This window comes from Parathielavia appendiculata, assembly GCF_033297405.1.
Source record: "Parathielavia appendiculata strain CBS 731.68 unplaced genomic scaffold N657scaffold_25, whole genome shotgun sequence".
Taxonomy (NCBI): Eukaryota; Fungi; Ascomycota; class Sordariomycetes; order Sordariales; family Chaetomiaceae; genus Parathielavia; species Parathielavia appendiculata.
The window spans coordinates 105,015-117,665 of record NW_026944244.1 but is presented as its reverse complement, the minus strand read 5'-3'; the positions used below and the strand labels follow the sequence as shown (position 1 = coordinate 117,665).

Sequence of the window (12,651 nt, the reverse complement as noted above, 5' to 3'; positions counted from 1 at the left end):
TGTACCCCATACATCACTCGTATTGTACAGTGCCCTTCCTTCGCATTTCGCATGGACCCCACAGCCTCGCTTCCACCCGTACGCACTGCCCATTGTGTCATTATCGCCGTCGACTGCTGGCATCCACTTTGTTCCGAACGAGTACCTACGGAACCTGACATAATTCATCTCCTTTGTTGTTTTGTTGGCCAGGGCCCTCTAGTGCCTTGTCTCGTCTGTCTTACAATTTCCCTTGCCTCGACGGACTCTCGCTGTGCTCATCCATGGACCATGGAATACGCACGAGTCAGGCATTGATGGCAGCCGAAATGTCTACTTGGCTACAGCTGCGAGCACTGAAAATTACACCGAGCTTCCTCACTCTGGCGAAAGTGCCAAACAAAGCAGTTGCGCGGAAAGAATCTCGTTTGGATTTCTCCTGTTCCCGAGCCGAAGAATCGAACAAAGGCGAATCAGATGAAAGACGACACCAAAAACCGTTTGTCTGGGACTGGATCAAGGACCGGTTGTTTCCATTCAGAATCGGGAGATACTTTGCTCAGGGGCATTTCCAGATGCGTATATGCCAAAGACATTTAGCCTTTTGTTGCCCAGGAAGACTCTGCTCTTTTGTTTGGGTATTGATTTAACTCCAATGTTTGTCGAGGTCTGCTGAAGGCGTCCCGCCTTGCCCTTGAAGTCTCCGAAATTGTTCATATTTAAGTTCTCCGATCTGCATCACTCTTAGTGAAAGCATTTGTGTGTCATGGCCGACGCTACATTCCGGGAAGGACAGCAGAAATCATCCTACTGTACAAGTTTCACTTATACCGGACCCTCGGGCGGTTTTCAGAGCAATTCAACCCCGAAGCCAGTGCACATAAGCTGCTCAGGCGTCCCAAGCGAGGCTGGCTGCGACGCCCGGGAGTCTTCAGCGGCTTACGGCGGCTACCGCACGCGGTTAATCCGGGGCGGCCTTACGTCCTTAACGCGCACATAGGCTTTGCTCACAACCAGAATGAAGCAAAGTTCGCACGGCAATGGTACTCCTCGAAACTTGGATACGTACAAGCTCGACTCGAGCGCACCCTTGGATGGGGCGGCAACGGCATTGCCTCGCTCTTCTATGTCGATCCGGGGAACGGCGCGCCTCGTGACTATTTTGTTGCAAAGACGTGCATCAACCCGGCCTCGCGCGCAGCGGGTGCCTTGTGCGAAGAGAAGAACATGCAGAATGTGAGGCATGACCTCGACTTCTTCTTGTCACAACTAACCAGGCACCTTGTTATATCCAGTCATACCGAGGTGCTCTGCATATCGCTCAGACAAGAGAACCCCCGCCATTGTTTGCATGGACTCAGGGACGATTAGGAGAGGCCTTGCGGGATGAAATAATTTTCTCTGACTATCTCGGCCGCGGCAATCTCCACAAGATGATATGTCAGATACGGGCCAACGCAGCCAGATTCCCCAACCGCGTCCTCTGGCTATAGTACAATGCTGTAAGTGGCCTCTGATGTCACGCTGGGGGTATAAACTAACCAAGGTAATCACCAGTCGTCCAGAATTGTATCACCATGGAGTACCCGCCCGGCCAGGACCTCGCCCGCAGCCTCCCGAGAGACGCGCAGGGCCAGGTATTTGGAGTGTACGGCGAACGCGTCCCCCCGGCCTGTCAGGCGGCGTACGATCAGGCACTGGCGGACAGAAGTTGGAACCACGAGGGCAAGACACCTGGAGGAGCCGGGGTGGTTCACTTCGACATCGACCCTCAAAACAGTAAGTCTGCCTCACCTGAAGAATCCCTCTCCTGATAGTGGTACCCTCTCACCGGCGAGCAGTTCTCCTTGGAAACATAAACATTGGCCCCGCCAACGATAGGCATGCCCTTCTCCCCGTTTTCCAGTTGACCGACTGCGGGCTCGCGCGGGCCATCGATCTCACTTATGTGAGCAATGCGAGGAGACGGGGAACAGTGGGTTTCCTCAACGACAGGTAAGGGCATTGCCGCCATGGACGGGGTGAGGGACAATTTTGACCAGTTTGGCTTTAGGAAATCGATGTGGAACTATCGACACATGGCAAAGCCAGGTTACTTTGCGCCGGTCGGTCAACTACCGCCACTCTCTACCTTTCTGGGAAGCACTCTGAGTGACGAGTTCTCTCGGAACAATTCAGCGAAGAATGGGATTGGGTCGACGACCTTCCCAGACGAGAGAACCCTCGGCCCAAGACGGCAGGCAAGTACTGCTGGAAGACCAACCTCTACCAGTTCGCCGTCGTCCGTCACCCTATCACGCAGGGTCCATCCCAGATTCGTCATGAAGAAACACCATCACTAGCACCACCAACTTACAGGTCATGACGATTCTCATAACACTGACACCCCCGCGCTACCACCCTACCCAGAAGAAATCGAGATTTCGGACCCCAACAACCCAGGCCGATTGATTAAGGCCTGGTCCTACGGGGCCTATATTCTGAACGACAGGCATTGGGGCGCGGTCGACGGCGAGCTCCGGCGGCTCGTGGCCCAGTGCATGTGCGACGAGCCGGCGCACCGACCCGAGCTGCAGGAGCTCCAGGCCACCATCGCCAGCCGCCTGGCCAACACGGTCTGGGCGGGCACCGACAGCGATGCCAACGTGCAGGCGTGGATGCAGCAGAATATTGGGAATCCGGCGCCGCCTCAGAACCCACCGGGCCAACTGCCGCTGTGGTTTATGTGTGATCGGGGATGGACGGAGTAATTAGCCGCTGGATTAGACCGTGCCATGGTACGTTTGAGATCAATTATTATGTACCAACAGTGACAGGTCCTTTGGCTCTCAAAGAGCCTTAATCCTTGCAAAAGGGAAATTCGGCTCCCTGAAAACCTTCTCAGTAGCAGCCATCGACTTGTACTCCTCCGGCAGCGGCAAAAACTCAAAGCTCAAGACGAGCAGCACCACCATGATCTTGAGTTCCATCATGGCCAATTTGCGTCCTGTATAATGTATTTTACGTCAGCACTCTTTTACCCAACCCACCGACAAAAGAAATGCAAAAAGGAAATCAGAAACCTACCAAAACAACCCCTAAACCCCCCCCCAAACGCCAACGAAGGCAGCGCATAGCCATCAAACCTCTCCCTGCCCGTCCCGTCCTCATCCACCACAATCCACCTCCTCGGCTGAAAAGTCCCCAGATCCCTCCCTGCCGGCCCCTCAAGCCCAACCCCCCTGCCGTCACCCCTCCTCTTCTCTGCCGCCGCCGCCGCGGCGCTGGGGGTTGGCCTGTTGATATGATAGTTCATAAACACCTCAGCGCCCTTGGGGACAGGACAGCCCAGGATGTGTGTGTCGACCAGGGCCTGGCGGAGGTTGGCTTTTGCTGTGCCCGAGAGGCGGACGAGTTCTTCGATGGTGGCGTCGAGGTAGGGGATGGAGGCGGAGAGTATTTCTGAGGCGGAGGGGAGACACGGGAGGTGGATGGTGGGAAAAGAGGTCTGCAGGATGGAGCGCAGTTCGGATTGGACTGAGGGATGGGATTCCATGTACCGCACGAACCAGCTTAGGGTGTTGGCGGTTGAGTCGTGGCCCTGGGGAAGTTGGTTGGTCAGTGATCTATCAATACCTTACTAAATTGAACGCGGTGGACGGTGGAGAGGGGGTTGTTGTTAATATAAACGTACCCCAACCAGCATGACAAACATCTCGTCGAGTATGGCCTCGTCCTGGGTCGGATCCGAGGGGGCCACACCAGCCTTCTTGGCCTGCAGGATCTGCCGGCGTAGGACCAAGTCCATGGCGCACTTGTCGATGCCGGCGTCGTCCCCGAGGCGGCTGACCTCGAGGCTCTGATACCGGTCGACGGCCTTTTTCATGGCCCGGCGCATCTCGCCGCTGACGGTGCGCCGGAACCGGCGGTACCGCGGCGTGTACGTCTCCAGCTTCTGCGCCAGCCTGGGCGACGGGCTGTTGGAGTTGCGCGCGATCGTGTTGCTGAGGTAGGCCACCTGCTCCTTCAAGAACGAGCCGATGGGGCGGGCTGCATTGTCGTTGTTGTTGTTGTCCAGAGTAGTTCCGTTCCCGTCCAGCTGGCTCCGCAGCTTCTGGATCTCGTATCGCGTGGTGCCGGGCTCTTCGCCCACGACAGCAACCCAGATGGCGTCCAGCGCGGCGTTCTTGAAGTCGTCGAGCACGTTGAAGGCCCGGTCCTTGAAGACGGTCGAGGCCTTGAGCCGCCACAGCTCCAGCAGCTCGCAGGTGGACTTGTGAATGTTGGGAGCCGCGACCTTGCGCAGGAACTCGGTGTTCATGACATCGGCCCACAACCGCTTCTGGGCCTTCAGCTCGGGTGTCGTAAACTGGGCGAGCGAGGCGCGCGGGAACATGGGGCCGAAGATGTCGATGGCCATGGGCGCCCGGTCAAACTCCTTGCTGCGCCGGACGATGATGTCCTCAATCTCGCGCGCGTCTTCCAGGATAATCAGAGGCTTGCGGATGCCTGGGAACAGGAGCTGGGCGATGGGTGTGCCCAGCTTCTGGGTGGTGACGGTAAACAGCGCCTCGGAGAACTCGTTTGTCTCCTGGATGATGGGGGCCAGCTCGAGGATGTCGCCTGTGAGGCGCTTTGCGGACGCCTCATTATACGGGATGCCTGGGTAAGGTTTCGGGTAGAGTTTGCGTAGTACGAGGATGAATCCTACGACGGCCACGCCAAGTAGCGCAAAGCGCGCTGAAAGGGAGTTAAACATCGGGGCTGCTCTCGATTATTACTGTGGTCCGAGAGTCTATGTTGTCGAAACTGGAGATGAGCTGTTGAAAGCTGCCTGGCGGCCCCCACTTCCTAATATACTGCAGTCGCGAAATCGACAGTGGCGGGGTAGCGCCCGCAGACGCCAACGCAACTGTGCCGCAAGGCGACATGTTCTCATATCACAGCACTTATTACCTTGAGCCGGGCCGTTGGAACCAGGCGGTTCTATCTCGTTCATCGCATGCCCTTGGGTCATGAAATTGCCGTCACTGGATTGAGGACTCCGCGTTGTCGGAGGCAGGCATCGCTGCCACAGCCGCGGTCATGGCCGTAAAGAGAAGAAGTGTGTTCTTGATTGAGACCATAATGAGCGGGTCAAATGGTGAGTGATGGTCTTAAGGTAGGTAAGGCGCTGGTGGCACTGGTTGATGAGATTAAAGTAACCGGTATGCTTGCTGTTGTCAAACGGTGTGTGAGAAGGCCGAGAATCTGTGTTATATAATTGTGCGTATGAGTTGCCGTCGACGTCATGTCAGTCTTCGTCCCCGCTATCCACGGCCTGGACCGGTGCTAGTTGACTTCATGTTCCTTGTTGCCAGACTATTGACTCATAGGTGAGACATGAGGCGCCTGATGATGGCGATCTGCGTTCCTCTCCCCTGATACCTACCTTACCAACTACGAAGCCGTCCGTCAGCGCCAGCCACGGTCTGTTTGCTTGCTGCCAGGTTTTCTCACCTACCTAATTAATAGGACTCCATTGACACGTTGATGGCAGGCGGTGATACGTGCGTCTAATCAGTGCAGTTAGGCTGAGAGTGATGCTTGCACTACTCGTCAAAGATTCGCCGACCTGGTCAGATCGTCCTTTTTGCTCAAGTGCAATGGGCCGATCAATCGGATCATAAGGTATGGTTGGCGATCGTAACTCGGAAGCACTGACGAGTAAATTCAAGAGGTTGTTCTTATTGTTGTTGTTGTTAAGTTGCGTCCAAGGGAGCGGCAGAGTCACCTCAGGCTCAGTCAGGGTACGCACACGGGCCACGCCCCGAAGCTCTCGAACTGCAGCAGGGGGCAATCAGGTGGTCAGTTCATGCTGTCGTTCACTGAATTTTGCTTCGCTAAGAACTTCCTCTGCTTTGCTTTCCATTCGACGACTGAACCACTCCATTGTCCCTCCCACCTCAACATCGCCCACCAAAACCACCAAAGCCAAACTCCCCGATCTCACTTCGGCAAAGGCGACCCCTTCCCCGGCGTAAATACATTCACCACCCCAAACGACGACCCCCCCGCAGACCCCTGCCCAAGCCCAACCGCCTTACGAGCAGGCGTAGACGGGTCCGCGACGCCCCCCGCCGTCGCAACGCTCCCTTCCACCGCCATGACAGGCGGCGTATCCGTCCGCTGAATGACCTGGTCCTCCTTGCGCGGCGGCTTGAAGTTGGTCGTCCTACCGGCCTTGTAGATATCCTCCAGAATGGGCTCGAGGATGCCCGCGTCCTCAAACTCGAGGTACTTCCGGTACAGCTTGAGCGCCGTTCGCGCGTCCTCGATCGAGTCGTGCGTCTCGAGCTGGATATCCTCCTTGAGCAGGTACCACGCCAAAAACGCCAGCGACAGCTTCCGCAGCCGTGACTTGAGGTAAAACACCTCGATCGTGTCGATTACCTGCGCCCGCGGCACCTGGATGTTGATGACGCGAAAGTCCTGCCGCAGGCCGTGGCCGAGGAACTTGCAGCCCAAGTTGAGGAGAACCCAGAGTTTCTTGTAGGCCGTCTTGAGCGACACCAAGTTGTGCTTGGTCGTACGCGGGTCGAGGTCGCTGGCCGTGATGCCCGAGTACAGCGTCAGGTAGTCCACAACCGGTTCGCGGATGGCAATGTAGTCGTCGATAAAGGCCTCTCCTTCGTGCTCGCCCTGACCTCGAACTACCGATACTCGGGCGAGCGCGTGTGACATGGGTCGTATGGTTTCCCTTTCCCCGTCCGAGTTCATTTGGATCTCAGGCTGCTTGAGCGAGACAAACTCGGTGTCTAGCGCCACAATGGTGTCCAGGCCAGGCCGCTCGGTCTCTGGGTCGAGCACCTGGTACGTCTTTGCTTCCGAGTGCGCGCTCAAATCCCGGTACAGGATCGACGTGTCCAGCTTCGCTTTCCAGTCCATGTTGCTCTTGTTGTTTGCCGCTTTGATCTGGTATAGGAGGACCGCTGGCATCTTCCACGCCGCGTTGAACGTCAAGGCTTCTGCCGCCGAGACGGGCCGTACTGAGAAGTCGTTGAAGAGGTGCCACCTGCTCTCTCCAGGGGGTGTGGCCTCGGCATGCGCAACTATTGACTCGCCTCGTCAATATCTCAATACTCAAGGTCCGACAGAAGCGGAAACTCACCATTGATCATGCCCACCAGATGCGTCTTCTGTGGCGCGCTGCTCTCAATGTTGACTACCATGCCGATCAGTGAGTAGACCGTAATATTATGGATCCCCCGCTGGAGATGGAGCTTTAAGTCCTCCCCTTCGAAGCAAAAGAATTGCCCCTGATCCACTATGATGCCAATCTCCTCCGGTAGCCAGCCAGGCGTCGACCAAAGCCTCCGGTGTTCCGGCGTCGAAATCGCTGTGTTGACAACAAGCACTGCAGGGACGCTGTGTATCGTCTTGCGCATTTGCAAATTCTGGTATCGCTGGCACCGGTTGCACCACCCCTTGGACGTGGTCTCTCTCTCAACACCCATCTTGAGCACTTGAGAGAAAATCGTCTTTGGCGCCCTGCCGCCTCTGACGGCCGGCTTGGGCAGCGGATACATCAAATCGTTGACCTGTGCAGTGCCGGGACGCGTATTCTCGTTCCTACAGTTCATACACCTTATCATAATTACCGCAGACGTCGCCAAAACCCTGGACGCCAACTCGTCCGGGCTTGGAGGCTGCTGAAGGTGAAAGAGCGTCTGTTCAAGGGCCGTGGACACTGGGGCTATGCTCCGGTATTCGTGGTTGATCCTGTCAAACAGAAACCTGCTCAGGCCTTGAGACATTGTTAGGAGCGACGACACGTGGCTTTCCTCCTCGAGCAAGCCTAGAGGTGCGGCTTCGCAGTGTCAGCCATCTCAGCGCACGAGTCGGGGTGGGTAACCGAGACGAACCTTGAGGAGCGGCACTCAACGTCTTGAACATGTTCGTCGCTTGACATGTCGAGCCTTCGGCCTTTTGTAGCATGTCGAACACGAAACCCAACTCGCACAACAAACACAAATCGCCCACGCACGCCGTGGCTGCATGCTGAAGCGCCATATTCCGCAGAAGTGGGGTGTAGTGCATAAGCTGCAGAAGGGAGTTCGCGTATGAGTTCGGGATGTGGTTTTCTAGGCCGGCGTACCGTGTCTTATTGTAGTACCTTGAGAGTGGTGGTGGTTAGGCACCCTCGTAATCTCAACGGTTCGGAGAACATGGCTTACCCGAAGTCAAAGTCGTCCACCCCAAACTTGCTGTATTTAATCTCTAGATTTCGATACATTGGCGGCGCCTCGGGCTTCAAGCTCTCTAGCTCGCTGGAAGACGACGAAGTATCCGGTGCTTGCTCGGTCTTAGAATCAGGGGCGCCGCCAGCACTGGAAGCCATGGCCGATTCGCGCGCCTTCTCGCTCAAGAATTTCGGTGCCTGCATGGATGGCTTTATGGTTGTCCGGGTATTCTCAACCTGGTTTCGCCTTAGACCTCGTGTGTTCCTGCCATACAGACCCCACTCGGTCTGCTTGAGGGTCGCCAGGAAAGCAGGATCAAGCTGCACCGGTGGGGCGCCAACATCGGAGATGATATCAGGAGGCCAGGCCGAGAATAGCTGTTCTCGGTAGTACGGCATGCCTATAGAACTCAGAGGTCTGCGGGGGAGGTCAGCAGGGAAAGATAGGACTAGTCGGTGTGCTTAAGCCTACGTGTCAGAGGACCAGTCGAGCATGGGCAGGGGCTCTTCGGCCTTTGGTATGTCGATGGGGAGAGCCATGTCGGTGAAGTGAATCTTGGAAGGCGAGCCCCAGAGATGAATGTTGCACTCCGTATCTGCCATGGCCAAGGCTTCCCCGGATGGCGCAATCTCGAATAGGTTGATGAATGACATGACGTTCGCGTATCGTACATTGCTCGTATTAGGATTCATGATATCGACCACGTGCATCTGACCATGCTGGGACGTCACAATGCTGGTGGTGAGCATTCTCGGGTGCAGCCTGACGTGGGCGGCGAGGGGCGGAAACGGCATCGGCTTCATGGAGGTCATGTTCTTGAGATCGAAGACGTTGACATATGGATCGAGCATATATGTCTGGGCGGCCTGCTGTTTGAGAGAGCCACCGCAGGTAACAATGAAGTCGTTCTGGGCGTCCATGTCGTTGATGTACGAAGCATGGGCTTGCCAGCTTCGAACGATTTTGAAGGTGATGGGATCGAGGAGGTCGACGCAGCCGGTTCGGGTGGCGGCGCATATGTATTTGCTCTTCTTCATGGTGGTGTAGTGATGTTCTGTAGGGACCTTTCTTCCGGCGTAAGCAGCAGGCCCCAGAGCGAGAAGAAGGGGGAACCCACCTGCTTGATAATCTCCCCCTTGATCACATCGATGATGAACATGGTATCTTGCCATCCCGCAACTATAATCTCGGAGGCACCCTTGGAGGTGAAGCTCATGCATTGCAGGTCATTCATGTCTTTATGTCTGCAACCTGGCAGTCAGCGCCTCGGACGTCATTCCTTCTCCACCTCCAGGGCATCAAGACGCGGCCGTACCGAATGTTCCATAGAGCCGGCCCCCGGCGCATCGACATGTGCACGCTCCGAGTGCCGAGGCAGATGACGCCCCTGTCATGGAAAAGGAATTGGCGGACTGGACCTTCGGCTGGCGGGTGGATCTTGAAGGCAGTGTAGCGCTGGAGGTCGTGGCCGTAGAACGAGACCACGCGGCCCTAATATCGTCAGGATAAGGTCGAGAACGCCAGAATGTACGAAGGAGAGCATTTGCATGCCATACCCGGTCGTTGCCCGCCCATAGCAGCTCAGCGATTGTGTCGAAGGCTAGGGCGGTAGCCGGTCGGGGGTAGTCATTGGTACCGGGCGCCGGGAAGGCGATGCGGGTGACCTGCTCCAAAGCATCGCACCGTTAGTTACTGTACACCATGCTGACAGAGTGTGATTGCCGATGGACAACGAGAAGAGTCGAGGGAAGGGGAGCGTGTTTCGTGTGGCCTCTGAACCCGAAGTGCACCACCGCGCGGTAGTACACCACTTCACCCCTTCAATCTTGGCTCTCACTGAGATTGTTCGCTTCTCTTGGTCAAGTTAATGAACATAACGTACCTCGTCCCAGTCCGCTTCCATGGCCGGGCCCCAAGCACATCTTTGAAAGGCTGGGAGGAAGAGAAGGTCGTCCAACGTTCTGCGGGTTCTTGCAGTTGGGTCCAAGATCGATGGTATGCTGCGGTTTGTCTCCACTCTCAGGTGCAGTGAACTCTCGAGCAAGTTCAGCCTTGCAGCTTGTGGGGCAGCCACCAGGAACTGCCACACCTTCACAGATTGTGAGAAATCGGAATAATCATTGTCCCAAGCATTCAATCCAGCAGCACGGTCCCATTCTGCTACCAGATTATGAGCCCGTCCAGTCCTCAGCTCTACGTCAAGGGCAACCGCACGCAAAATATGACGGGAGCGACTCGTTCTCCAAGCCATCAGAACTAACAGATTATGCATTGTTTGTATGTATCATCAGGCCCGTGGTATGCTGAACAGTCAAACTTCCAAATCCAACAACAAGAGCAAAACCCAGGTCAAAAACGGTTCCGAACACCATCAACAGGGTAACATGGAGAACCGAAAGCACTCTCATACGACGAGTCGGATGTTCGACTCAAGTCAATAAAACGAAAAATTACTTGGTGATCCATCCAAGGTAGTCGGCCACGATCAGGGTCACCATCCTGCAGAGAGAGCTGTCAGCAATTCTTCGTCACATCGAGGGACCAAAACTCACGCATGTGGCGCGATGCGCACATAATACGTGCCGAAGCCGCGGTAGAACCTCATCAAGCCCTCATGCCTGGCCACCTTGGCAAAGCAATCGGCCATGCCGCTGTAGGGCAGCTTCCCATCCGGGCCGCGGGACTGCTTCTGCAGCCGCGTCTTGACAAAGTCGAACGGCAGCGAGAAGAAGGACGCAAAGAAGCCGGCAATGGCGCTGGCGCTCAACGTCTGTGCGTTGGACGACCAGCTGGTCCGCGCCTTGAGCTGGGCTTTCGCCTCGCTGAAGAAGGCCAGCTGGCCAAAGTTGAGCGCCATGGCGCGCACCACCGTCGGCGCCGCACCGGCCCACAGCGCTCCGACGCCCTCGGACTTGGCGATGGAGCTCAGCGCGTCAATGACGGATTTGTAGTTCTTGCGCTCGGCCACTGGCTTGAGCCCGTCACTCTGCATCCGGATCAGTGCCAGGTCGGCCGGGTTGCCGACCATGGCTGCCAGACCGCCCGCCGAGAGGCCCGCCGTTGCGCGCTCCGCGAACCCGACGCTCTGCCCCTTGGCCTTGGCGCGGGCGGTCAGGCGGGCCATGAAGGTGTCGAAGAATCCGAGTCGGGCTGTCGTGTATACTGCTTGCCGGAGCAGGCCTGCGGAGAGGCCGGTGTACAGGTCGAGGGCCTTGCCGCTGGCAAGAATCTTGCGAGTGACGGATAGTGGGGTCGCTTTCGGCCCGCCCGCCTTGCCCTCGCCAGCGAGCTGGATGCGGACTTTGATCATGTCGACGGGTTGGATGACGGTGGTGGCCACCATGCCGCTGATACCGCCGTTGATGAAGGGCAGAGCGGCCCGCATGAAGGGCGTGTGGAGGAAGTCATTGGCGACGGCGACGCTGTCGTTCTTGACGCTCTTGGCCGTACCCATCACTTCTGATCCCCTGGATCGTGCTGCTTCAGCCGCCTGCTTGACCGTGTTGGACATGACAAACCGGTTTGCGCTTTTGTTGCGTCAACGATGCGAAAAGGGAACTGCTGACCACTTCGGTCCGTCACGACAACCCCAGAACACTTTATAGTTCAACACACGGTCCTGCACAGGGCCGAATTTCGCACCTGCAACTTCGCAGTGAACACTGTTAGCTCGCTCTTCGCTTCTAACACCGGCCTGCAAGCCTCAAGGCGAGTGCCCTCCAGCGGAAAATTATCCAATAAAACCAGCACATCTCTGGTCCTCAGACCGAAGGAGCCAACCGATATCGATGCCGTCAAAACTCGGCAGGGGCCTCAGACGCCAGGGGTTTGTGGCGTTGCTGATGTCGCCAAGCTGATATTCCCGGCCTGAGTCGGCAAACCGACAACATCGCGGTCGGCTGGAGCCGGCGTGCCTGGACAGTTGGGGCAATGTCATCGGAAAACGCAGGAGCACCGGCTGTAAGGCGCGGGATGGTGGCCCTGACTGGTGGAAACTGAGAGCCCAACAAACGCAAGCTCTCTCGCTTCGGCAGCCGGGCGCCCACAAGTGGAGCTCCCCAGCGCAACTGGGCTTGCGGGACCGGGGGAACCCCAAGCAATCCGAACCTCTGGGGTCCCGTAGTCCAGATCTTGGTCAAGATTCGGAAATAAAGCACAGGAACCAGCCTACCTTGCTCAAAATTAAAAGTGAGGCAGCCGTGTAAGTGTGCGCGATCGCTGGTAGCGTTTCGTCGAGGTGTGAGCTGTTCGGCGGCTTGAAGCTCGGCTAGGTGGGGTCGCGTGCTTGAAGGTCAGGGTCGGTCGGTCGTCTGCCAGGCGGACTCTGGTAAGTCGAGATAACAGGGGATGTAATTGATAGGACGCGGTGCAAGGAGGATGGAGTCTAATAAGGGGATGAAATTATGTATGTTTCTGGCTTTTCCTAGGAGCGCTGGATCGGGAGGAAGCGGAGGATGGATCTCTTGCTTTG

At 56.7% G+C, this 12,651-nt stretch overlaps 4 protein-coding genes across 4 annotated transcripts; 1 reads left to right on the top strand and 3 right to left on the bottom strand.

Annotated features, from left to right (window-relative positions):
• Positions 1-997: 997 nt before the first annotated feature.
• N657DRAFT_674818 (uncharacterized protein) lies at positions 998-3,115 on the top strand (the record flags this gene model as incomplete). Its single annotated transcript, XM_062795779.1, has 6 exons — positions 998-1,022; positions 1,052-1,215; positions 1,545-1,758; positions 1,821-1,974; positions 2,191-2,282; positions 2,389-3,115. 6 exons carry the CDS (start codon positions 998-1,000, stop codon positions 2,727-2,729), a joined length of 990 nt encoding a protein of 329 aa, XP_062643324.1. The 3' UTR covers positions 2,730-3,115.
• N657DRAFT_254907 (cytochrome P450) lies at positions 2,863-4,797 on the bottom strand. The gene is made up of 2 exons (XM_062786456.1): positions 3,653-4,797; positions 2,863-3,559 (listed from the first exon to the last, which is right to left on the bottom strand). Exons 1-2 carry the CDS (start codon positions 4,715-4,717, stop codon positions 2,996-2,998), a joined length of 1,629 nt encoding a protein of 542 aa, XP_062643323.1. The 5' UTR covers positions 4,718-4,797; the 3' UTR covers positions 2,863-2,995.
• A 1,149-nt stretch (positions 4,798-5,946) lies between these two features.
• Positions 5,947-10,083, bottom strand: N657DRAFT_581467 (uncharacterized protein; the record flags this gene model as incomplete). The annotated part of the gene is made up of 9 exons (XM_062789533.1): positions 5,947-7,049; positions 7,109-7,807; positions 7,863-8,113; positions 8,175-8,597; positions 8,652-9,244; positions 9,298-9,424; positions 9,496-9,671; positions 9,737-9,844; positions 10,063-10,083. 9 exons carry the CDS (start codon positions 10,081-10,083, stop codon positions 5,947-5,949), a joined length of 3,501 nt encoding a protein of 1,166 aa, XP_062643322.1.
• Positions 10,084-10,558: 475 nt separating this feature from the next.
• Positions 10,559-11,945, bottom strand: N657DRAFT_254465 (mitochondrial carrier). The gene is made up of 2 exons (XM_062786455.1): positions 10,733-11,945; positions 10,559-10,679 (listed from the first exon to the last, which is right to left on the bottom strand). Exons 1-2 carry the CDS (start codon positions 11,689-11,691, stop codon positions 10,631-10,633), a joined length of 1,008 nt encoding a protein of 335 aa, XP_062643321.1. The 5' UTR covers positions 11,692-11,945; the 3' UTR covers positions 10,559-10,630.
• Positions 11,946-12,651: the final 706 nt, after the last annotated feature.

What these genes read in the sequence shown, in the direction of transcription:
- N657DRAFT_254907 (XM_062786456.1), bottom strand. Translation starts at nt 4,717, where the DNA reads ATGTTTAACTCCCTTTCAGCGCGCTTTGCGCTACTTGGCGTGGCCGTC. An exon ending in TGTTTGTCATGCTGGTTGGG is followed by an intron (nt 3,560 to 3,652) that starts GTACGTTTATAT and finishes CAACTTCCCCAG; the next exon opens with GGCCACGACTCAACCGCCAA.
- N657DRAFT_254465 (XM_062786455.1), bottom strand. Translation starts at nt 11,691, where the DNA reads ATGTCCAACACGGTCAAGCAGGCGGCTGAAGCAGCACGATCCAGGGGA. An exon ending in GTGCGCATCGCGCCACATGC is followed by an intron (nt 10,680 to 10,732) that starts GTGAGTTTTGGT and finishes CTCTCTCTGCAG; the next exon opens with GATGGTGACCCTGATCGTGG.